Raw genomic sequence first — 27,174 nt, forward strand, 5'->3', positions numbered from 1 at the left:
CTTTCCATTTAATTTTTCCCTTTTCTCATCATCCTTCCTGGAATACAATATGACTGCAGTTGCTATCTTGCAGTCATGAGGTGACCTTCAAGGTTAAAGTCTGCTACGAATGGTAGAACAGGAAGATGGAAGGAACCTAGAATGTTGACACCATTGGGCCACCTTATCAGTCCTGAGCTAGTTACCTCCTACTTTTCACAAGAGAAAAAAAAACCCTAAGCTATTTAAGCTCCGGTTTATTTACATATCTGCCTCTCCTGATACATCAAGCTTCAGACAAATGAGTAAAAGATAAGTGGTGTTCTGAAGGGACCTAGGAGCCAGAAATGGGCTTCGCTCCACCAAAAGCATAGTCTGACCAACTGTTAGATCCCTTTTCTGTGTGAATACACATTCTTGCCAATGAAATAAAACACCTGAGGTTGTTATCAACTAATCAATCACACCTTAGTATGAACTAGAGACCATTCATTCAACATACTAAGAGAATGAATTCTGATGGAAGGATAAGCAAGCCTGAAGCATTCTGAGGAGCAAGGATTGGATGGGGTGGCAGGGAGATTTGGGACATCATGAGTACTCTGGGAACTGAGAGAAGAGAGGCCATTCTGAAAAAAGAAAGATGCAAAGAATGGCAAGGTATCCTGGCGCCAGCTTTAACTTCCAACGTTAACTAGTTTTAATTAAATCATTGATTTACTGGGGAAGTTTATTTTTCAAAAAACCAGTGGGTTGATTAAAAAAAAGGATAGGGCTTCCCTGGTGGCGCAGTGGTTGAGAATCTGCCTGCCAATGCAGGCGACACGGGTTCGAGCCCTGGTCTGGGAAGATCCCACATGCCGCGGAGCAACTAGGCCCGTGGGCCACAACTACTGAGCCTGCGCGCCTGGAGCCTGTGCTCCACAATAAGAGAGGCCGCGATAGTGAGAGGCCTGCGCACCGCGATGAAGAGTGGCCCCCGCTTGCCGCAACTAGAGAAAGCCCTCGCACAGAAACGAAGACCCAACACAGCCAAAAATAAATAAATAAATAAAAATTAAAAAAAAAAAAAAGGATAGGCATAATAGATTTGGGAGCCTATTTAAAAAGAAATAAGCAGGAAAAACTACTTACTCCACTTCAGAACATTTTGACATGTGCCAGTATGAAAGACTAAGTTTGCCTTCATGGTCCCTGATGGCAGCTGCTTAATCCTGTATATACCTCCCTCTTCCTACAGTTCTCCCTACTAAAGAACTGTTCCTGGGGGAATTGCAAGGTGGAGTACATGACAGAGTATCGTCAAAGCCAGGAAATGACTTTGAATGGGCCTCTGGCAATAGGCCAATGAGTTTTGATCTCATCTTCCATCTTAAGAGCAAAGGCTTATTAATATTAGTTTATGGGAAATAGGCAATTATACAAAATACAGGATCGGAACCAAAATATGTCTTCAAAATGTGAGTTTTTGACACTTGGAGGATTTCATTCCAAACTCTCAATTATATAATTACAAAAAAATCCATGTTTTAGGGAAACAGACTTAATCTTAACTTAAAATTCATGTCACTTATCACAAAGTTAGACAGTCAAGTATATAGAGGGGAAACAAAACAGAAGCAGTATTTCCAAATTTAGACTACATGAGATATTGTGAAGAATCTTTTGTTAATAAACAACACAAAACATACTTTTACACACTACACTTCAAAAATGATGCATCTGTGAACAACGTGATAAAGGTCATAGTGTTGAAGACTTTAAATTCAAGGTTGGCAGAGTTGAAGACTAAATTCAAGGTCAAAGTCATACTGATAGACTTTAAATTCAAGGTTGTTGTGATGAAAACTCTAAATTTAAGGGCAGATTGTCTAAGAAAGGACAACTAGCATTCAAGCTATTTAGTCAATTAGTTCCCTGTGAGTACAAAATATATAGGACTCACTAAATGGATTAGCCTAATTACAAATTCTGTTCATTTCTAAATAACTTATAAGTCTTTTCACAGAATCATTCAGTCACACAGTTTCTCTCTATCCTTGTGTAGGTATTTCTGCTTCATTTTAAATCCTTATTCTACTCCCTCCCATTTCCATATTTTTATAAGTATAAAATATCTTTAAACAAAAAATGTCTGTTCCTTAGCTAGAGAACTATTCTCCCACTGACTTCTAGAAGAGGAAAAGAAGATTCCCATTTCCTCCTCTACCTCAAAAACACTAAGCAAACTCAAACCATCCAGTTCCTAAAGTAGTGTCATATAGAACCCAGGTCCTGGCACAATATTTCATGCTAGTTTTCCTTCTATAAGCTGAGAACAATTTAGTTATTTACATTACTGAGAAATCTATTTAACAGGCTGATTCACCCCAGGGCTTCCATCAGCAGAGGCTTGCTAAAAAAGGCGAGAGCAGCGGCGTCTTCGAATGGGAACATCAAAGACTCTCCTCCGTCTCTCCTCCTCGTCATCTTCATCAGATTCATCCATATCTGCCGAATCATCATCATCGTCTTCCTCCTCCTCCTCCTCTTCTTCTTCTTCCATCTCTTCATATTCATCAGGACCCATTTCCTTGAAAGAGAAAACAATCTTTTGATAAGAACTTCCATCAGTTTTTTTACTCTTATTTAATATAAATTCTCATTTACCTACAATCTAAACAACTGGGCATGCCAAATATGAATTTTTATAGACTTCTCAGAGAGTGTTTATAGATTTTTAAAATAGAATTTTATAGCCTTTTATACATTTTCATAACGCACATGCTGATGCAAATTCTAGAGTATATATTCTATCACAAGTTTTAAAATGCTCAATGTGGTTTTAATGGTAAATATATTTCATCAATATAGTACTTATTTTTTACATGGTGGTTGGTAATTCACACAATGTAGCAAACAGACCACTCCTAACAACCCAAGATAAAATTTTACTGAACTTATTAGTGTATTGAGTAACAATTCTTTATTAACCTACATGCTTACAGAAAAGAGGATCTGAAAATATTACTAAGGTATGACCTCTACTGGTAAGTTTTATGTACTGTCAACAGGAGGTCTAAGATTTCTGTTGAGCTCCTGGTATAAAGACAATTAGCATCGTTAGACTCTGCTTTTAAATTAATTTGTTGAAGGCTCTCGGAATAAGGCAGTAGTGATGTTGAACATCCAATATCTGAACATCTCTTGGGAACTTCAGTTCCTTTTGAGCAGTGTCTTTAATTGAGTCTTGACCCATTCTGCTGTTGGTTTTCTCTCATACATTTGAAGACTCAGTGAGAGGACCTACTGTATTGGACAGAATTCTGAAGGGCAAGGAGGACCTAGCTGGTAATGTGGGAAGTATTGGGAAACTTGGGATGTGATGGCAGCAAAAGTCCTTCCACCAAGGCTTTTATGGCATTGCATATGCAGCATCCCACTACCCCGTGATCGAGTCTCTAACCACTCTCCCCTGTTCACTGCCCTCCAGCTACACTGGCCTCCGTGCAGTTCTTCAGACATACCAAGCACATTAGTGCTTCAGCACCTCTGTACTTGCTGTTCTTCTGCTTGGAACACCCTTCAACCACACATCCACCCAGCTCCCTCTACTTCTTTCAAGTCTGAACTCAAATGTCACCAAGGCCTTCCCTGACACATCTGTCTATCAGAACAACCCAACAACATACTTCTTAGCTCCCTTACTCTGAGTTTTCTCCAGAGCACGTATTACTACTTGACATAGTGAGGCGTGTGTATTTGCTACACTTTGTCTCTTCCAACTAGAATGTAAATTCCAAGCCAGAGATTTTTTTTTAATCTCCTCAACTTTCTTCTTTTTTTATTTTTTTATTTTTATTGAGGCATAATTGACATACAACATTATATTAGTTTCAGATGTACAACATAATGATTCAATATTTGTATACATTCCAAAATGATCCCCACAATAAATCTAGTTAACATCCATCACCTTACATAGTTACAGGGCTTTTTTCTTGTGATGAGAACTTCTAAGATCTACTCTCTTAGCAACTTCCAAATATGCAGTACAGTGTTATTAACCATAGTCGCCATGCTGTACATCACATCCCTGAAGGCAGAGATTTTGATTATATCGTTCACTGCATTTTCCCCAGCACCTAGTAGGTACTCAATAAATATCTGTTGAGCAAGCAAATTAATTAACGTGGGGGAAAGGAAATGTCCTTTAGAATTTGTCAAAGGAACTATCGCTTGGGATTTATTATAACACTAACAACAACAATCAGAGAAAATATACATAAATATATTTCATTACTTTTATCTTTTGATTTTTTTTAATCTGGGAAATAAAGACTTTAAAATTCAGTAGAAGGTACAAAAGGGGGAGAGGATTAAAGCTTAGGAAATTCTGAAACATTAAATCCAGGTAGTATGATTATTAATTATCTTAAGGAAAAAAACAGAAAAAGTGTTAAATCAATGTAGCTAAAGAGGGAGATTGCTGATGATCTCAGACAAAAGTGTACATATACAAACAGTAGATGGAAATAGGAACACACAGACAAGAATGGAAATAAATAAGCAGCAGGAGCCTCTAACGTGTTCAAAAACAAACTGCCTAGACCAAGAAAAGGCTTAAGACCAACCAAAAAATGTTTTATAGCAACATTCAAAGTATAAAGCAAAAGGAAGTATTAAGTATGATAATAGATGGTTAGTGGACAAATAAGGGGAACAACTCAACGTCCATATCAAGAAACTAATTTTTAAACAGGAAAGGTACAATACAAATAAACACAATACAAATACAATCCCCACTGCCTCTTTCATGTTGATTAGAAATAAGTCCAGAATTCTCATTTCATTTTATTGAGTTCTCATCCTCGAGAAAGAGGAAACATTTTCCACAAGGCAGATCAAGATTTTATATGCTTCTTTGTGGTTGGGAGGAAACTAAAACTCTAAGTGAGAACATAGTTAAGAGAGGGTTGAACATGTAATGAGTTTATTATTGTAATTTGAAATTATAAATTTAAAAATTTAAAACTTTAAAAAAGGAGTAATATTATAAAACTTCTCAGTTTTAATTTTTAACATGATAAATGTCATATAACCCATATAAGCAAGAGTTCTTTGGAGTCCTCAATAACTTCTAAGAGCTGAAGGGGATCATGAGACGGAAAAGTCTGAGAACTACTGTCCTTAAGTAAAGACTACTCTATCCCCACCCTAACAAACATTAAAAACAAGCCTCAACAGGATCGACTGACCCAATAGTAACTTAACTACACAAACTACCTGTGCAAACAAATGTCAACACTCTTTACGCTTTAGGTCAGGAATATATAGCAACTTTAGGGCAAGGAATATTGCCATAGATAGAGATTTTATAACAATAAAAGAAGCACTTCATTAAAAACACGTAACAATCCTAAATATATTTGCGTATAATTAAAATACATGAAGCAAATTAAAAAGAATAAAAATTCAGAATTAAAAAAATAGACAAAACTGTAATTATAGTTGGAGATTACAACAATCATCTCTCAGAGAACACACACACATACAAAAGATCAGTAAATATATAGAAGACTTGAAAAATAGTCAACCAATTTGACTTGCCATTTATAGAATTAATATTCCCCCAAATATCAGAATATACATTCTTTTCAAATACACAAGGATCATTTACCAAGATAGACCATAATGCTGGGCCATAAAACATTTAAAAAGATTGAAATTATACACAGCGAGTTCTCTAACCATAACAAAACTAGAAATCAATAACCAAAAGGTAACTGGAAAAGCTCCAAATGTTTGGAAATTCATACATTTCTAGAAAAGATGTAGATCAAAATTAAATTACAAGGGAAATCTGAGAATATTTTGAATTAAATGTTAATGAAAATAATGCATCAAAATTTGTGAAATGTAGCTAAAACAGTGCTTAGAGAGAAGGTCTAAAATCAATAATTTAAACTTCCACCTTAAGAAGTAAAAAAAAAAAAGCAAATTAAACCCACAGTAAGTGGGAGAGAAATAAAGATAACTCCAGAAATCAATGAAACAGAAAATGAACAAATAGAGAGAAACAGTGAAACCAAAAATTGTTCCTTTAAATAATCAATAAAAGTGACAACCCCCTAGCTAAGTTGATGAACAAAAGAGAAGATGTACATTACCAATATTAAGAACAAAACACTACATATAACTATAGCTCTTACAGCCATTAAAAGGATATCAAGGGAATACTGCAAATAACTTTTATGGAAATAAATTCAACATTTAGAACAAATGGACAAATTCCTTGAAAGACACAAAATTACCGAAAGTGAAACATGAAACAAAATATGAATGTTAAAGAAATAAAATTCATATCTCAAAACGTTCCCACAAGAGAAATCCAGCTCAAGATGACTTCACTGATAAATTGTATCAAACATTTAAGGATGATACCAATCTCATACAGAAATGGGGCTAGTCAAAAATGGAAGACTGTTACAGGAAGTAGCAAATTCACAGTATTGGAAATATACCACTGGGAGGGAAGCTAAACTTCACTTCCAAACCCAGGCTGTAGATTCTTTTCACCAGAAATACCACAAGTATAATGGCCTAAAGTCTCATCATCATCTTTCTCTTTCCAAACTGGAGTTGGGAATGTATCCGCTCTAAGTTAGATCAATATCATGTCTATCTTCCCAGACTTATGTTAGACCCACCCATCAGGGTCATCCCAGGAGCTAGAGGGCTTTTTTTGAACATTTGACACCTATGACTTGATTATATTCTGGGTATGCATTTCATAATTTATTCCTATTGTATAACTCAAGTGTCATAATTTTCTTTAATCATTTTATAGCCTGTAAGATTGGGGTTACCGCTATACCTGTCACCCTAGAAATGAGATTTCAAAAATACAACGAGTTGACTTAGGAAATGATCCCAAAGAGAGACTACTAAAAGTGCAAGTCTACCCATTAAATCTTCTTTGTAATGATTTTATAGGATATTTGTATTATTTTTAAAAATTGGGAGTTTTAGCAAAACCACTGTAAGAAATTGCTTCCCCAGTCTTAATGAAATAAAATAAAGGCGATTCTAACTGGTCTAGTGTGGTGATTCCATTAGGCAACAAAACTGTTTTTGGAAACTGGAAAAGACACTGAAACTTTGAAACTAATAACTACTTTATATGATACTGTAATGGTGGATACATGTCATTATACATACATTCAAACCCACAGAATATGCAACACCAAGAGTGAACCCTAATGTAAACTATGGACTTTGGGTGATAATGATGTGTCAATGTAGGTTCACCAGCTGTAACAAAGGTACCACTCTGGCGGGAGATACTGATGATGGGGGAGTCTATGCATGAGTTGAAGCAGAGGGTATATGGGAAATCTCTGTACCTTCTGCTCAATTTTGCTGTGAATCTGAAACTGCTCTAAAAAATAAAGTCTATTTAAAACAAACAAACAAATAAAAACAACAACAAAAACATAATAGTAGAGTTACTCTGATTGAAGAATCTGGAGCCTAGTTTACTTACTGTCCACCCCACCCAACATATTCCCACATCACCCCCTCCCCCCAAAGATATTTCCCTCAAAATCTCTAGGGTTCTCTGAAATACCATTTACAAACTATCTGTCTGGGTAATCAACAAAGACCCTCTGTGGAGTTCATTCTACAAAGTCATGTAAAATCAGCACCAGAGGAAAATTTAACCTACCAATCGAGCTATAGACACCCTGAATGTCGGACATGCCATATGGAATCGGGGAATGGCAACATTAAAGATCTTGTCTTTAAAGTAAAGGAAATGGAAGGTATAATATCCTTCCATATAGCCTGATGTTGTAGAGAATGTGGTACAACTTGTGTATTCATATACCCGGCCTGGGCTGATGATTGGAAATTCACCTGCAGAGAAAACAGTAACAATAAATTAAAGTATAATATTTAGTTCTTCATTATAGCAAACACGATATGTCCTCTTTAAACTGTATTAAAGCAAATGCATAATTAGAAAAAAATCTAAAAGGAAATATAACAAAATGTTAACATTTTGGGATGGGATTATGAGTATTTTGACATTTTTTTGTACTCTCCTAATTCCCTATAGTGTGTTGGGGGGTGGGGGGGTGATATCCAGTAGAATGAAAATTTAAAAAGGAGAGGGGGGCTTCCCTGGTGGCGCAGTGGTTAAGAATCCGCCTGCCAATGCAGGGGACACGGGTTCGAGCCCTGGTCCGGGAAGATCCCACATGCCGCGGAGCAATGAAGCCCGTGCGCCACAACTACTGAGCCTGTGCTCTAGAGCCTGCAAGCGACAACAACTGAGCCTGCACTCTAGAGCCCACAAGCCACAACTACGGAGCCAGTGTGCTGTAACTACTGAAGCCCGTGTGCCTAGAGCCCGTGCTCTGCAACAAGAGAAGCCACTGCAATGAGAAGCCCGCGCACCGCAACAAAGAACAGCCCCCACTCGCCGCAACTAGAGAAAGCCCGTGTGCAGCAATGAAGACCCAACACAGCCAAAAATAAATAAAATAAAATTAATTTATAAAAAAATAATTAAAAAAAAGGAGAGGCATTGAAGACACAATCTTTAAGACAATGGTAATAAAAAGTGTCACATATTCTAGTTCAAACAGAGATAAGGATAATCTAAATGTTTAAATGTAGCAAGAGACTAAAACATAAAACTCTGAAGATGCATCTTAAGCATTTAGCCCAGACAAAATGGCAGTCAGAAGGGAAAGGTTTTACACCAATAGACGAAACGACAGAAAAAGAATTACAGCTTTAATAAAATTCTTTAATATCCAGGAAAAATTCCTTAAAAAGACACGTAGAATATGAATCTATTTGTGGCAATTAATTAAAACAACTTCAATTTAAACTGAATTCTACATATGCTTAGGACCAATAACAAAAGTGCATAGCTTAAATATTATTTTCCTGAAGTACACATATAAAACGTGAAGAATCTGAGGTCTCAGAAACTTATGATAATCATAATTTTTTAAAAAGCCAAATGTCAACGGCAATCAGAGGCTAGAGATGATTGAAATCAAAAAACAATAAAATCTGTGCTATTAAGTTTAACATTTCTCCTGAAATTTCAGAAAGATGACCAATATGAAATTTATTTTCTCTTTCTGCCATACACCCTGTAACCCTACAGAATATGATAATGAATAATTATCCAGCTAACAAAATAAAGCAGTTAAGAAGGAAAAGCAAGAAACCCGTGTGATCTACAGAACGGAAATTCAATCCCTGAATAATTGAGTTTGCTATAATTTTAGAAAAGTTCATGTTTCAGGTACTAAACTGATAAAATAATGACCTTTACACATTATATTTATGAAGCAAAATATTGTAGTTAGGAGAAGAATTCAGAATCTATGATATCTTTCACACTGAAACACAGCTATTAAAAAGATGCAGTCTTATCCACTAACTACATCATGCATTTGCCAAGCTATGTATCACATATATACTCTCCAAAATGTTTTAGAAGCAACTGATGTATAAACCCAAATCTTGGGACACATACCAACTACTCCAGGTCCTTGAACTTCTTCCACATCACCTTTAGCATTTGTTATTCTCCAGTAGCGACTGTCTAACTGACAAGCCTTCTCAGGAAGTGCATCTTTTGACATTTCAATCCTGGAGAAGAGAATGGAGTGGTAGAGACACGTTGGTTTTTTTCTGTTTAAGAGCTACCGTTATTTTGAGCTAAGCCAGTGAAAGGGATTTCCAAAGGAAATTAAGAAACCCAACCCAAAGTCTGTGTAAATCATCTATTCCCATAAGTTTGCAAAGATACTGGCCTAATTAGCTGGACTCCCCCACAGAAATGCTTTCATTCAATTTACACACTTGACTTTCATTTAGGATTAACAATAGAAAGGGCAACATAAAAATTTACAAACACAGTGGTGACAACAATCTTTTGCTGTTCAAATAAAGACCAATGTGGGAAACACTTTCTAGAATATGGTGCCACGAAAAACTTCTGTTCTAAAAAATGGAGTCTTTTTTTTCACTACAAGGCTATACAGCCCTTTTCTCCATTAGCTTCTAGAAAGCTCAGAGCAAAATGTCACTATTTCGTGCATCCACTATTCAGTTACTGGGGTTATACCTTGACTCTGTTTTCCAATACTATTATTTCCCTCCTTTTTCTGAGACTCTGCTGACTCTTATTTTCATTTAGAACACCGTATAAGCACGTGTAGGTATTACTATTTCAAGCATATCTCAATCCTAGGCAGGATTAAATTAAACAATTAAAACAACATTCATCTGAATATGTGTAACTGGACATATCAAAGGCTTCATACAATACCAAAATCCTAGAATGCTTTCTGGTTAAGTATACATTACTATTATTTCTAGTATGTATATATGCATGTATATGTATTTTTTAAAAATATATATCATAAAGTATTTAAAAATACATCTGAAAACAAAGCATTCTTAATCCCTTAGGGCAATGAGTTATCTTTACCTCACAGTACAGAGTACTTCTAATTAAAGTGTATTTAATATTTGTTTTTTATTTAACCAAATCCAGGGCTTGCTCAGCACTATGTCTAATATACAGGCTGTACTCAATAAATATTTATTACACTTTTAATTAAATATAGACAGGCAAGATAAAATTGAAATGCATGGTTTTATCTTGGGCAATTTCATAGCTTTCAGAACGCATTATAACTCTAATACTGACCTTTCATGATGATTACAGCTTAGTGGTCCACCTCTCAAAGTACCTGGCACAATACTTATATTTGAAGAAATAACTTAAAGGTTGATGCAAACTCAAGGTGCTTTACAAACACTATATTGTAGAAAATTTGTTTGTTATCCACCTACCTCCACACTTTAGCAAGAAGCTGCCTTTCAGAATGTGTTTTTATATCACGTCAAATGGGGTGATAACAACACATCCATAAGATACATCCCAAAAGGCGACCCCATTTAAAATTCTCACCTGATTCGGTATGTGAAGAAATAGTGGGGTGGATGTACAGAGCTAAGTTCTGGCAGAAACGATGTGGAAACTGAAACTGTAATATCCCCAGTCGTTGCTACACACTCTGCATCATGAACATATCTAGGTAATTTTAAAAAATTAAATATTTTTTAATCAACAAACGTCAATTCTGTAAGATAAAAGATTTAAAGACACAATGCAAAATAGTTTATATTTTACTTTACGATAAAAACAAATTTAAATCATATTTGGCACCTTAAAGGTATAGTTATTAAGCTTAAAAGAACAAACAATCTAGAAAACCTTGAAGACTCTGAATCAATAATGATAGCAGTCAAGGTTCAACAACCAGTGGTTCAAATAATGGATCAGTAACTAACCTGGAAACTAAAAAGAGCTTATCTCAGTCTTCAGAGCTAAGGAAACTTTTGGAACATCTGAAAACCCAGCTATGCCCTATACACAGTGACTCTGACAATAAAAATGTGTTAGTATTGTTACTCTAGAGGCCTTTAATGTGTAATTAACGTATCATTTCTGCCAACTGGGCTACTGTGAACCAACCTCTAATTCCATCTATAATACCTGAATGTTCCATTTAGAGATAATGACTAATACTTTCCAGGAGCTAATAGTTACTGACTTGCTATTTGCAGTAAATCTGTTATTGGCAACAGCCTCCCCCTCCACCGCCAAAAAAAACAAACAAACAAACAAAAAACTATGTAACTACTATAAAGCCACAGCTTCTAAATCAAAATCAGTTTTTTCTCTTGATTCTTCCAGATGAAAAAAATACTGGCTGTTCAACTGTTTGGATGTTTTGGCTTTAAAGTGAGAATAAAATAGTGAGATTTAAGATGAGAGGTTCTGTTATTAACCCTCGTGGGAAACTTCATCTCATGATCTGTAACTGATGTTTTTTTCTGATTTATAATCATTCCACTCCAAAAAGCCCCAAGTGAAATACCTGAAAATTTGGTCTCTGATGATAGGGAAGCCACCTGATACAACATTGTTGACATAAGAAGTAAACCAGTCAGTAAAAGTAGCACCTGTAAAAAAGGAAGGGGAAAAAAAAGAGAAAAGGACAAATAGTTTTTTTTTAATTTATACAGGAAACAAGGGAAAAAATGACAGTTTCTCTATGCTTAATAGTGATATCTAGTGATATCAAAACTAGAAACATTTATATATACCATTCTACTAATCCTTTATAAGGTAAATTTCTATCCTCAGTTCTATCAATCTTATTCCAAACTACCTTGCTAGGGAATCCTCCGACTACCTTCAAACTACTTTTTACACTTAAAATGAAATAGTTGACTTTTAAACTTTAATTTGTTCTGGTACAAGAATGAAAAGCCTTCTGTCTATAATTTCTGGAACATATAGAACAAAGGAGATATAGCTATGTCTAGGAAGAAACTACAGAAAAAGTATCAGCACCTATCCTCAGATGATCAGGGTACATCCCTGGTCCAGGCACATCCTGACTCATGCACAGAATTCTGGCAGAAGCCAGGCTCAGTCTGGACATCTAATAGGGGTATAGCACTGTGGAGTTCTGGGCATCAGGCCAATCCCAAAGTAGCCCAGTTGCGTTACTACAGATTCAAATGTACAGCGGTCCTCCATATTCTCAGTGACCAGCTCAAAGCAGAGAAGAATGACTGGGATAGTCCAGTCCAGACCATATATCCGTGACCTAGTGATTGGATCAATAACAAGTATTTACATGAATTATGTTGCCTCTTGTAGGTAATACAACATAACTTTCTCAGACCCCCATCATTTACTGTTAATACAGCTCAGTGCCTAGCACATACTAGTCCCTTAATCAATGTTGTTCAATGAATTTCTTCATAATCTTGTTTCTATTAACCCAGTTCCTGCACTCTGCCACACTGAAAGTCAGATGCTAAATTTATAGTATGTATTTACTTATAATTCTATTTAGGGAATGATTGAAGATACAATTTAAGCTTGAGTCTGAGAATATACAGCTTTAAAATTTTAAAGGTATCAACTGACAGAAGGTAAACTACAATAGTTTACTCTTTTTTCAATGTCTATTAATGGCCCACTCTGACCCTTTATTTATTAAATGCTACTTTATTCAAATGATCACTGATCATCTTCTATCCACTTTGAGCTAGATATTAAGGGGCCACATGAATGTTATTAAAATTCACAGAAGGTACAATTTTCTGTTTTGAGAACTAGCAGTTTCCCTGCAGAGTTTAAAAGATCATTTTGTAAGTTTCATGAACTAAAATGTTATGTAAGAAAAAAGAAATTTCTTATGATTTACATTAAAAAAGAAATTGGCATGGTGTATTTTAATGTGCCTTAATTTATTACAACACATACCAAAGTGTGTTCTTTAAAATAAGGATAAAATTTTCCATGCAGCCTTCACCACTAAACTTATCTGCACATAGATTCCAGTTTTCTTAAATATGTATTAATAATGCACTGGATATCAGGAGATTCCATCTTATGTTTTACCAAAAATTCCAAGAAAGTCAAACTTAGCTGAATTAAGATGTAATTTATATGTTCTACAGTAGTTTACCTTTTAAAGTAAGCCCATATCTTGCAGTTCCTTTGAGAGTATTGGGGTTTTATCAAGGTAGTGTAAAGGCAGATCAGATGCTTTCTCATCTTTCCTCCCAGCACTAACTTCCCACCTCATTTCTTCCAGTGCATCTCAAATCTTTTGCTTTACTCTCTCATTCTAGGAGAAACCCCAACTCCCAGAAGAGTATTCTCAGACCTTAGTACTCTGCCGTAGTGGTGGGGTCTTCCACACCATGTCAGACCAGCACCAAACTAAGACTAAGAAACTCACAGCGCCTAGCCGGCAACTTACCTTAGAGCTCAGGCAGCCTTTAGTTTATAAACTGAGCAGCTCCACTGGACTAGAGCCAGGACGATCATGTTCTCAGAGTACGTGCCACCCAGAGACACCAAAGAGGGCAGCGAGCAAGGCCGTAACCCCCAGAGGGTGCTTAACTCAGACACCATAGACCACAGGAATCAGGGTGAGCTGAACGCTAGGAACCAAGCTTAAAAGTGTTTTATAACTGACTGCGTAGGGGTGAGAACTTCTTGATACTGTGAAGTATTTCACAAACCTAGAATATGCCGTAGTTTGAACACACAGAGACTTATACTCTGTTCAGGGTTCCAATTAGGAGATACAATTAAATACAGATGCCTTGGCCTGCAAGATCCTTTTACTATATAATGATGTTTAATATGTTCCAGAAATGCCTTAAAAAGCAGAATGGATAGTCAGGAAGCTTCTCTTTTTCTTCTACATGAGCAAAATCTAAGCAAAACAAGAATGGATGAACAGCAAAGGGGTGAGCTGCTCTTGAATACAAACTGAATTGTTCTTAAAATCCTGTGAGAAATACGCTTTTAAGGCCAAGAAAAACCAGGTGTGCCAAGCAGTTTATAAGGCCCAGTTTATCCTGGTCTCTGAAGACTGCTGGTCTGAGGTCTCTGGTGTGACTTATCAGTATTTTACTATAGCACTGGCACCAGAAGAGAAAGAGTATAGTTATTTTATGTATCTATATCTCTAATTATGTATTAATATGATCGATGGAAAATGCATGTGTGTGTAAGGGAACTATATACACATTCCTAGCAGTTCTATACATTTCACTGTTCTACAGCAAAATCCTAAGAGCACAACGTTGTATATGGCATAGCTTTTTTCCAGATGGAAACCCAAGTCAAATAAAGTACAAGGGCTATTCTAATGAGAACCTAGTTATAGTACCTTATGAACGAGCAAGCTTTAAGAAATACAAATATAAAATTGCCAGTTGATCAGGTAACAGAAACGTTTTTACCAACTTAATTTTTTTTGACCAGAAAGAAGAGACTTTTCTCTTACCTATGATAAACATGTCAATAGCAGCTGGATTCCGAGCCATTTGGTCCTAGGTGAGAAAAAGAATATTGTAATCAAGGAAAATACATTTTACTTAATTCCCCATTGTTCACTATCTGTATCCTTCCCTGGGGACAAGACAAAACAGATAAAAATAACTTAAGTGCTCTAACCAATACTCAGACATTCCTCACTTCTCAGTTTCTGCTCTTATGATTTCTATATTTAGGCTCTTCCTATTAGTTACAATGAACTAATAAATTATCCTTCAAGAAAACAATTAGGACATTAAAACCGTGATAAGACACATGGCCTATGAACCCAGAAGACAGGGCTTTGAATTCAGTCAAGGGACCTGAACAGTTCTAGATTAGTCTCTTCTCTCAGTAAATGGAGAGACCAAGTCATCATCCTACAACCTTACAGAGCTATCAAGTCAAAAATGAGATAAAAGATGTGAAAATGCTTAGAAAAAAAATTAAAAGCTATGCAAGCTCTTTAAATAATTTAAATGTTATATGGAGTCACATGTCTCAGATAACTATGAAATTTTTTTTTTAATAAATTTATTTATTTATTTATTTTTGGCTGCATTGGGTCTTTGTTGCTGTACGCGGGCTTTCTCTAGTTGTGGCGAGCAGGGGCTACTCTTCGTTGCGGTGCACAGGCTTCTCATTGCGGTGGCTTCTCTTGTTGCGGAGCACAGGCTCTAGGCGTGCAGGCTTCAGTAGTTGTGGCACGTGGGCTCAGCAGTTGTGGCTCACGGGCTCTAGAGCGCAGGCTCAGTAGTTGTGGCGCATGGGCTTAGCTGCTCCGTGGCATGTGGGATCTTCCCGGACCAGGGCTCGAACCCGTGTCTCCTGCATTGGCAGGCGGATTCTTAACCACTGTACCACCAGGGAAGTCCCTGAAAAATATTTTCTATTTAAGTTCACATCTATGCAAAAATGAAAGCAGAAGGTCTGCAACTGAGGAATGACTGAGAATTGAAGAAATAAGAATGAAACCAAATGCTATATTTTCTGTGCTTACGTTAAAATCATAACAAAAGCCTCTTAAAAAAGATCTACATTTTTCAACAACTCAAATACCTACTGAAGAAAGAGTTTAGAAAGTTTCTATTGCACTCAGAACTTGAATCCAAAGTGAATGATGATGGATGATGTCCAAAAGCTAAAGTTAGAAATTTATATTACAATTAATCACTTCAACAAAAAGCTCATTCATTTTTCTTTTTTTTTTATAACAGCTTTATTGGAGTATAATTGCTTTACAATGGTGTGTTTCTGCTGTATAACAAAGGGAATCAGCTATACGTATACATATATCCCCATATCCCCTCCCTCTTGCGTCTCTCATTAGTTTTTTTTTTTTTTTCATTAGTTTTTCTTGAACTTAAAATGTCCTAATACAAATCACAGCTTCCCTCCGTACGCACAATAGCTTGCAATGTTTGTCCATTGGTGAAATTTTCTTTTAGCATTCCATGCCATTATATCAGAATATTAGCCCTCTAGTTAGATCCATATATAATCAAATTGCATAATGCTCTATACCCATTCTACAAACCTGAAAATTCCTAATGCACATTTTATTCACCCATCAGAACACATCTTAAAGCCACATTTAAACACGCTTCCTACTTACTGGACATTGGTAGAAGACTTCATTTTTGTTTCGGCCCTCCGCAGCTTCCACTGCTATGTACTGACTCAAACCAGTATGTATGCAAAAAGTTAAAGGCAGACAGTATTTCAGTCCCTGTCTCTGCTGGAAGCCTCCAGCAGCCGTGTCGACGTCTAGCAAATCCTCAGAACGATAGTGATTAGACAGCGCCATGCTTCCCAACAACCTGAGAATATAGACTCAAAAATTTAGTCAACTGCAATCTTTTTGATGAATAATAATTTCACACTGACAACTTTATAAGAACGATTAACATGTCAATTCTAAACCAGGAATACCCCAAGCACTACAATTTCTGCATATATTAAATTCAAACTCTTGAGTGGAAAGATTCTGATTTAAATTAAAAGCCTAAATGTCTAAACTGTCTAAATGCCAACCTTTTAAAAAGAAAAATAGTTTTATTGCTTTCAAAAATCTATCTTGCCATAATTTGCCAGTGTTTTGCTATATATGTATATATGACTAATTTAATGTTTAATGTTCTCTCTGATACCTTTATCTTGATACAACCTTTAGCTGACACTATCCTACCAGGCAGTATAAATGGAAATCAGCTTAATCCTTGTCCAAATTTTCATAAACTTGGGATGTATGGGGTCTAAACTCATACGTATGAGAACAACACAGGTGTCGGTCCTTGATGAGAGTCTCATCCTAAGTCTCACTGTTTGGGCTGTGGGTAGATAAAAATCCCTGTGTTGAAATCATGATCTGTTTGTCATGTCAATTCTGAGCAACTCTTAGTACAGTTCTCTCCTGTTGGTTCTTGAAATATGACAATTTTTCCATTTTGTCAAGTTTCAGTTTGACAGGAAAACAGAATAGAAAAAACCCCCAGTGATTTAGGCTTATCTAGTCCTAACTGCCCAATATTTGACTTCTGAATACCACCTTGTAACCTCAGTATGATCACCTCCTAGATTCCCTGTACTCACTCAACTCTGATCTGAAATGGTAACAGAGCCTCATATGGTTCTTCACACACAAAGAGATACCAAGTTCTAATAAGAACAATGCAAAGTTCTACCTAAATTCCTATCAGTATGTCAAAAGTGCAATGTCTCTGAAATACCTTAATTTCATGAGGGAACAAAGAGAGTAGAACCATTCGAAGCATATAGCTTTAAAAACTGTGAGTAAATTTGAGAGCTACTGCATGGTCTGCTTTTACCAAAAGGTTCCACAGTGAATACTTCCTATCGTTTAGAAGTAAGTTTAAAATAGGCCATTCAATTATAGACTATGCTTGAATAGGACAAAACTAATATTTTCTTTAGTTAAGTGTATGTAGCTCTGAACAAATTACTTTTAACATGTATGATTCATAGAACTTATATCAAGCTGTCTAAAATACTTTACTTGGCCTGTAACAGGATAAACACTTCAAGGATTCGGAACAGGTTTAGTTCAATTTTAGTTAAATTATACCCACACACACATCTCCTCTCCTGTCGTGTAGGCCCACCCCAACCATCTTAACTGTAAAGATGTGTTAATAGAAACCATGTTTTTGAGACATTATCTATTTTGGTAAAATCAAAGTCAAGCTATAGATTTTGTCTTATGGATTGTTACAAGGAACAAGAGGAAATTCTTATACTTTTTAATCTGTTAAGAGTAACTACAAATACAATTTGTTTACATTCTAGAAAATAACTTGTATCATTAAAAATAACTCAAACAGTGAACATCTCACCCAGGAACCACTAACTTCTGCCCATTGTGGATACGATATGAACATCGATAATCATCAGGAAGCTTGCAGCCAATCTGAGCTTCCACAGCATCTAGGTCTTCCTCTCGAGCACCCTCTGCAGATGCACAAAAAAGCAAATTATCAAGAAACCATAAGCCTTAAATCTAAGAAGAAATGCAATCTATCTGCTAGCCAATGATACAATCTTAGAGCAAATGAATTCTGTCCAAAATGTACTTGCTGAAATACAGGGAAATGAATTGAAAATTCAGAGAAACATTATATCACTTTAGATTAGCTCTGATGTTTGAAGCACTGAGGAAGCAAATTTCTCAGTTTCCTCTCCATGGGGAAAACACTGGCACTAAGCAAAATATGGAATGGCAGGCACCAGTGAAACTAATCCACAATAGTTTTTTCACAGTACAATACAAAACTTTAGAGCATATCTTATTTTTCTTAATCTAATATACTCAAATTTCTCTATTTAAAGAACTCTCCAGAAGTTCTCTAAATGGATGTTGTTCAAGAGTCTTAACCTAGTCTCTTAATGGGAAATATAGGACATAGGTGTAGGTTCATGCTGTGAGGAGGCCATTACCTTGAATTTGATTTTCATGTTTATAAGCTTGCCATATATTCTAGCTTTAAAAAGCAGTAATTACAAATACTAAGAGAAGAGATTCACTCCCAGCAATGGCCCACCAGGTTGTTGGACCAAACGTTTTGCTGAGAACTAGAAAAAACTGAACAACAGAAAATTGGTTTCAAGGCTTTTGGAGAACCTCAAAGATAGTGAGAACTGGCAGGCTTGGGGTGGGGGGAGGTTGGTCCAGAAGAACAGGGAAACTGAGAGTTTAGCCAGGGCTTTGGAGCCACCTTGTCTTTGAGGCAATTGCCACTTCTGAAAGCAAACATGAGGCTGAGAGGCCAAGAAGCTGAGCAAAGCTTTCAGCAGTACCACAGGGTTGAGAGAATTTTCCAAAATTGATGAAAACATCAAACCATAGATTTAAGAAGCACTATAAACCCCATGGAGAATAATTACAAAGAAAATCATTATCTAGACACATTACTGGAAAACTGCTGAAAATCAAAGACAAAGAGAAATCTTAAAAGCAGCCAGAGAAGGGGAAAAGCCACAGTCATCTTCAGAAGAACAACAATAAGACAGCTTCTTAACAGAACAATAGAAGCTGGAAGAATGGTATCTTCAAGTGCTGACTAGAATTCTATATCCAGTGAATATATACTTCAAATGTGAAGATGAAATAAATATATTTTTCAACAAAAAAAAAAATCTGAAAATATTCAGCAATAGCATTCCCTCGTTAAAAACAAAACAAAACAAAACAAAAAGGAATTCTTCAGGCAGAAGAAAAATTATCCCAGATGGAAGCATGAAGATTCAGGAAGAAATAAAGTGCAACCAGAAAAGGTAAATATGCAGGTAAATCTAAAATAATACTGAACATGTAAAATAATAATAATGTTTTCAAGGATATAAAATATGTTGAAAACTAAAATCACAAAACTATAATACAAAAGACAGGAGGGAGGTAATTGAAATTAAAGTATTCTAAGGTTCTTTCATTGTTCAGGAAGTGGTAAAAATACTAATTTACAATAGACTTTAAGTCAGAGATACATGTTTTAATCTCTAGGCTAATCACTAAAAAAAAAGTTAGATAAATAAGAAAGGAAAGGGAGTATGGAATAAAAGATAATTAAGAAGAATGCAAAAAAGGAATACCTGCTCAGGTGGCACCAATATAAAATAGAAACATGGTATATTTACAGTCAAATGTATTAGTAATTACATTAAATATAAACAAACTAAATAATCTAATTAAAAGACAGACTAACAGACCAGATGAAAAACAAAACACAATCATATACAAGAGGCACATCGTAAAGATGTAGATACAGAAAAGAAAGCTAAAATAGCTCTACTAAAATCATACAAAATAGACTTTAAGGCAAATAGCATTATTCGAGGTAGTGGAGGACTTTTTGTAATGGCAAAAAGGTTAAATTCACTACACAGGTATTATAAGTTTAATTTTGTGCATCTAATAACACAGCTTCAAAATATGTTTTTTTAAAGGACAGAATTAAAATGGAAAAAATATATATCTGTAATCATAATGGGTGTATTAGTTTTCTACTGCCACAATATCAGCTGCTTAAAATAACACTCATTTATTATTTCACAGTGTCTGTAGGTCAGAATTCTGGGCATGACTGAATTGGATCTTCTGCTCAGGTCCCACAAGGCTGAAATCATGGTGTTAACTGGGGCTGCTAGTGCACCTTATGCATCTTTTGCTTGGGGTTCTCTTCCAAACTCACTGGTTGTTGGCAGAACTCAGTTCTTTGCAGTTGCAGGATTGAGGCTCTCTACTCTTAGAAGCCACCTGCCATTCCTTATCACCTGACCCTCTCCACAACATGCCAGTTTGCTTATTCATGACCTGTAGGAGACACACCCAGGCTTTGAATCTCTCTGACTTCTGGGAGGGCCCAGTTCCTGTTAAGGGCTCACCTGATTGGGTCAGGCCTGCTCAGGATAATTTCCTTTTTGATTAATGATTAATTCAAATCCAACTAATTTGGGACCTTCATTACATCTGTAAAACCCTTTTGTCATCTAATATGACCTAATCACAAGACAGAAATCAATTATATCCATTGTACAACTCACACTCAAGGGGAAGCTATCATTATACCAGGCACGTACCACAGTGGGTGAGAATCTTGGGACCTATCTCAGAACTCTGCCTACCACAGTGAGAAATTTTAACATACCTCTCTCAGTAACTAACAGAACAAGGAGACCAAAAACCTCATTAAGAGTACAGAAGATTTGAACAAGATCAACAGTTTTTGCCTAATCATATACATAGTACTAAATGGCAAGAATGGCAGAATATACATTCTTTTTAAGTATACATGGAACATTTGCCAAGATAAATTATATGCTGGACCACAGAACAAATCACAATAAATTTCAAATGACTGAACTCATATAGAGTATATTCTCTGATCATAGTGGAATTAAAATATAAATTACATTAAAAAGATTACTAAAAAAGCCCCCAATATTTAGAAATCAAGCAATACATTTCTATATAATCCATGGGTCAAAGAAGAAATCACAAAATATTTTGAACTGCATGTTAATGAGAATACAGCATATTAAAACTTGTGGGATGAAGTTAAAGCTATGTTTAAAGGGAAATTTATACCCCTAAATGCGTTTGAAGAAAACAAGGAAGGCTGAAAAATCTATGATCTAAGTAATAATCTCAAGTCAGGAGAAAAGTGACAGTAAACTCAAAGAGAAGTAATCAGAGAAATTAATGAAATAAGAAATAAGATATTAACATAGAGAGGATTGACAAAGGTAAAAGCCAGTTCTCTGAAAAGACTAATAAAACTGATTAGCCCCTACCTAGCCAAACTGATCCAGAATAACAGAGAGAAAGCACAAATAATATAAGAAATGGAAAGGTGAAATCACTAGAGAGCCAACAAGCATTACGAAGAGGATAATTATGAAAAACTTTATGGCAATAAATTAGAAAATGTAGATGAAGTAGACAATTTCCCAGAAAAACACAACTTATCAAAACTGACATGAGACTAAGTAGAAAATCTGAGTAGTCCTAAATCTGATAAAGAAATTGAATCCTTAATTTAAAACCTTCCCACAATGAAAACTCCAGGATTGAATGCCTTCACTGGTATATTCTACTAATCATTTAAACAAGAAATAAGACCAAGCTTACATAAACTCTTCCAGGGAACAGAAAAAGAGGCAACACTTCCCGACTCGTTTACAAGGCCAGCATCATCTTGATACCAAAACCTGACAAGAACATTGCAAGAAAGGAAAATTACAGGCCAAACTCTCTCATGAGCATAGATGTAAAAACCCCAAATACTAGCAAATCAAATCCAACAATACATAAAAAAGATAATACATTCCAAGCAAAGTAAGTTTATTCCAAGAATGCAAAATTGGTTTAACATTCAGAAAATCAATCAATGTAATTCAGAGCATTAACAGAAGGAAGTAGAAAAATCATATGATAATGACAAGGCTGGAAAGGCATTTGATAAAACTCAATTATCTGTTTAAAACACAGAAACAAAAAACCCTTTTCCCAAACTAGGATCAGAAGGGACTTTCTTCAACATGCTGAAAAGTGTCTACTAAAAATCTACAGCAAACATCATCTTTAAAGGAGAAATGTTGAAAGCTTTCCCTCTGCAGTCAGAAAGATAAGGATACTCACTATTATCATTTCTATCCAACACTGCACTGAAGGTTCTAGCCAGTTCAATAAAGCAAGAAAAATAAAGAAATGACATATAGGGATTGGAAAGCTAGAGATAAAACTATCATTCTACATACTTAAAGAAATGCAAATTAAAATCACCACTACACACCCACTAGAAGGGCTAAAATAAAAAGAATGACAACATTAAAGTCCTAGTAGGAATGTAAAGTGGTAAAACCACTTTGGAAAATTAACAGTATCTTCTGAAGTTTAATACAAGCACACTATACAACCCAGCAAACGCAATCCTATATATTTACCTGATAGAAATATGTTCATATGTACATCAAAAATGATTTACAGCATTATTTGTAATAGTCAAAGACTAGAAACAACCCAAATATCCAACAACAGTAGAATGAATGTATAAATTGTGGTCTAATCATATAACGTAGTATTTATACTGTAACAAAAATGAACAAAATATTGTTACACACAACACTGCTGAATCTCACAAAATGAAACAGAAATAATTCACGCAAAACACATACTTAATCATGCCAATTATATAAAGTTCAAAAAGAGAGAAAACTACTCAGTGGCATTAGCAATCAGGATAGTGGTTACCCCTGAGAAAGACGGAGGGTTCTAGGTACACATAATTATTCTACTTCTTGACCTGACGGGTGTTACAATGGGCACGTTCACCTTGTGACAATTCACTGAGTTGTACACTTATGATCTGTGCACATTTCTATAGGTTGGTTAACATCACTAGTGATAGGCTGTGGATATCACACACCCCCAGCTATGTGATGAGAGAGACACCTCACCTCGCTGGTAACCTGAAAACACATTACTCCAGTCTAATCATGAGTAATACTTTAGACAAAGTCAGTTTGAGGGACATTCTGCAAAATACCTGACCAGTACTCCTTCAAACTGTCAATGGTGTGAAAGACAAAGAAAGACTGGGAAGTGTCCACAGACCAGAGGACACTAAGGAGACATGACAGCTAAATGCAATGTAGTATTCTGGATTGGATGCAGGAATTGAAAAAGGATTCCACTGATGGAAAATCTGGTGAATTCTGAATAAAGTCTAGAATTTAGTTAGTAGTAATGTGCCAGTGAAGACTTTAGTTTGACAAATGTCCCATGGGTTGGTACTTTAGGGGAAACTGAAACTGGGTGAGGGGTGTACAGAAATTCTCTGTACTATCTTTGCAACTGCCTTGTAATCTAAAATTACTACAAAATGAAAAGTTTATTTTTTAAAAAGTTCAATACAAAAGAAAACAAGCTGAATAGCTGCCTGAACCAGAAGGTGAATGACAAAAAAAAACACTAATATTTATATAGCTAGTGCTACATGTTGGACATTTAACATGTAACATTAAGAAACCAAGAATTTCTTGAAAAGAGAGCAAGGCAGGAAAAAAAAGTAAAATAACAACAAGCAAACATGGCAAAAGACAAATATAAGGAAATACGTTTAGAGGGGCATCCTACTATAATAGAATTTGGGAGCCAGACAGACCAGGGTCAAATCTCAGCTCTACCAATTACAGCTGGCTTTCTGTATCCGGATGTGGAACTCAAGGATACAAAGGGTCAACTATGGAACTTGAGCATCTGCATATTTCAATATCCTCAGCAGGTCTTGAAACCAATCCCTGGTGGATACCAAGGAATGACTAGACTGACTGTGATCTCTGGCAAGTTATTTCATCTCTTTAATCCAGTTTCCTCATCTGCAAAACAGAAGATAATACCACCTACCGGAGAGAATTATAGTGAGGATTAAATAAGCTTCATGTGCTTAATAAAGTGCTTTCCTGGCATACAATAAGTGTTTATGTACTTCCCTTGCCCCTAGCCTATCTGTATGAGGAAGCAGTGAAAAGATTACTAGGAGCCAAGAAACCTAGATTAGAGTTCTATCTCTGTTACTCACTAGCTATGGGACCCTGAATAAGTCACCTAAACTCTCTGAGCCTGTTCCTTCACCTGTAAAATGAAAGGGCTGGTATAAATCAGGGATCCACAAACTACAGCCTGCAGGCCAAATTCTGGCCTGCGGCCTATTTCCATAAATAAAGTTTTCTTGGAACATTGCCACACCCATTTGTTGTTGTATTGTCTATGGCTGCTTTCCCACAATAGCAGAGTTAAATAGTTGTGACAGAGGCCATCTGTCCCTCAAAGCCTAAAATATTTACTATCTGGTCATTTAAAGAAAAAGTTTGCTAATCCCTGGTCTAAATGATCTCTAAAAGTCCCTTCTGACTCTAAAATTTTAAGCCAATACTTAAGGTTAATATGAAATTCAAAGATATGTGATATATACCATGAGATAGATTGGTAGAATGTACATCAATATAGTATAATTTCAAGATACTTAATAAAAATTTTCCCAAACCCAGTGCCTATTTGCTTTCCAAGTTTCCTTCCTATCTGTGATCTCTATACCCTTGAAACTGAGTCAGGGACTATGGCCCCTGAGATGAGCAGCTAGTTTCCTGATTCAGTCCTAAAACTCATAGGTCTACATTAATAGAATCCCCAGCTTTCTAGATATCAGAGCCTTTGTCCTATTCCAATTCATGGCAAAGACCCCAGAGAACTGGCGCCTGGGAGTAAAACAGGGGCTGACAAGGAATTCTCTGACAACCTCACCTTCAACCATTAAGTACAAAACAGTGAGCAGGGAGCCTGGGAATACCAATCGAGTGTCCCCTCAAAAAATTAAAAAATAAAAAAAATAAAGAAAAAGGAAAAAGGAAGAAGCTGCTATGTATCCTTAGTTTCTTCCTTTCCTGGTAGCTCTGTGCCTCAAAGGAGAACCATGTCTATATTCCCGTATTCCAAATATTCTAATATTAGACTAGCTCTTTAAGACTCCTAAGACATTCTAAACAAAATAGGATAGGTCTTCTCTCCCTTCAACAGCTGGTAAGACCACATCTCTGGAGTCAGCCCTATATTAAAATCCTGGCTCTGCTCTCCTTTGTGATGGCAAACAACTTACTTAGCCTTTTATGCCTCAGGTAGCTCACCTATAAAATGAGAATAGTAATTACCTACCTCATAGGATTTTGGCAACTTAAATGGAATAATATACAGTACTTAGCTTAGTACCTAGCTTTGTGTTTAATAAATAACAGCTATTGCAAACCCTTACATATTTTACTTATCATTACCAAATACCTATTTTCTGAATTATTTTCCTCTTGAAATTATTTAACCCCACACACCAAGTGGATAATATTTTTCTTTTCTTCCAAGGAAAAAAGCTATTAAAAATATGAATCAAGGGTACTTTCTTTCAAAGCTGTACTCTCTCTGCCAAATCATTCTTTCTTCTACCTCCTAGCAATTCAGTTTTAAGTACCTGGTCATGCAATCATGATTTGTATGAAATTCATATTTGCATGGAAACGTACAGCAGAAATATGAAATGTAAAAGGAATGCCGTTTCAAAAGAGTCCTTAGTTCAAAAGGTATACATTTGAGAAGAACTGATCCCAATTTCAGCTTAGAAAAACCAAAACACATATAAAATTCCATTTAGTGGAGAAACTTGAAAAAAACTTGGAGGCTAAAGCAGATAAGTAGCAATATATCTGCAATCCATTTATGTATTTCTTGGGCATAAATTTAAAAATCAAAGTAATGGGAAATAGCTTGTTAATATTTCTTGCCAAAATTGGACAATAATAGTATAGTAGAGAGAGCATAGATTCTGGGGTCAAATAGACCTCAGTTCAAATCTTAGTTTTCGTTATTCTGTAAATGTCAAAATAGGGACGAAAGTTTTCCCTACTCTATTATGCTGCTCCTACATGCTTAAAGACCCGGTCTGTAATATTTGGTCTTTCAAATATTAGATTGTTAAATAAACATTTACTTGTACTAAAAAGAGGGAAGAGGGTTGATACAGCAGACACTTTTTCAATTAAAAAAAAAAAAGTCTTTTAAAAGAAATTACAAGTTATCCTCAAGCAATAACATTACTAGTTTCTTTATGTAAAACAAATGTAAGGATAAAAAGGGTTCAGCTTTCACTTCTAATAATCATGGGGATGCTGAGGTAGGCAAAAATAGGGCAAGCACTAGAACCAGGGTCCTTTTAGCAAATTAGGCTTTCTATGTGCTTGACCAAATGTGAATGGTGAATTACAGATAATGCTGGATTAGCACAGATTAGCACAGATGATAGAAACCCAAAGTTATTTAACCTATTTATACTATGTAACTAAAATGGGGAAGGGAGACCCTGCATTCCCAATACCTTTCAGAGATAAAACCATACGAGGACATCTGGGTTCCAAATATTTCTTGAGATCATCCCAGGCCTTTTTAATAGCAGCATAATGGTCAATATATCTTCCTACATCAGAGTAAGTATCAATGAAGAGGGATTTCCAACACTGGTTCTTCTGTGTTTTCTCTTCCCTAAATAGATTTAAAAAATAAAATTAAAAATCTTTTGAAATGAAATTAGCATATATTTTAGACACTTATACCAACATACTTTTTTGGGAATTTGTGGTTACTTTTGTCTTCATTTTCATTTATTTTAGCTACAAATGAAGACTAGATAACAAAAAGTGACACATAC

General features: G+C 35.7%; 1 protein-coding gene across 1 annotated transcript in view; it reads right to left on the bottom strand.

Moving 5' to 3' along the window:
* Window positions 1–1,437: 1,437 nt before the first annotated feature.
* Window positions 1,438–27,174, bottom strand: part of FBXO3 (F-box protein 3) — a 32,122-nt gene continuing 6,385 nt past the window's right edge. Inside the window, exons 3-11 of the mRNA XM_068555918.1 lie at window positions 26,845–27,008; window positions 18,265–18,379; window positions 16,527–16,731; window positions 14,883–14,928; window positions 11,940–12,024; window positions 10,967–11,089; window positions 9,521–9,636; window positions 7,688–7,878; window positions 1,438–2,551 (exon numbers count right to left, since the gene is read on the bottom strand). Of these exons, the coding sequence (XP_068412019.1) occupies window positions 2,375–2,551; window positions 7,688–7,878; window positions 9,521–9,636; window positions 10,967–11,089; window positions 11,940–12,024; window positions 14,883–14,928; window positions 16,527–16,731; window positions 18,265–18,379; window positions 26,845–27,008 (1,222 nt within the window). The 3' untranslated portion in view covers window positions 1,438–2,374. The remainder of the gene's footprint in view (window positions 2,552–7,687; window positions 7,879–9,520; window positions 9,637–10,966; window positions 11,090–11,939; window positions 12,025–14,882; window positions 14,929–16,526; window positions 16,732–18,264; window positions 18,380–26,844; window positions 27,009–27,174) is intronic.

Source organism: Eschrichtius robustus, chromosome 11 (assembly GCF_028021215.1).
Source record: "Eschrichtius robustus isolate mEscRob2 chromosome 11, mEscRob2.pri, whole genome shotgun sequence".
Taxonomy (NCBI): Eukaryota; Metazoa; Chordata; class Mammalia; order Artiodactyla; family Eschrichtiidae; genus Eschrichtius; species Eschrichtius robustus.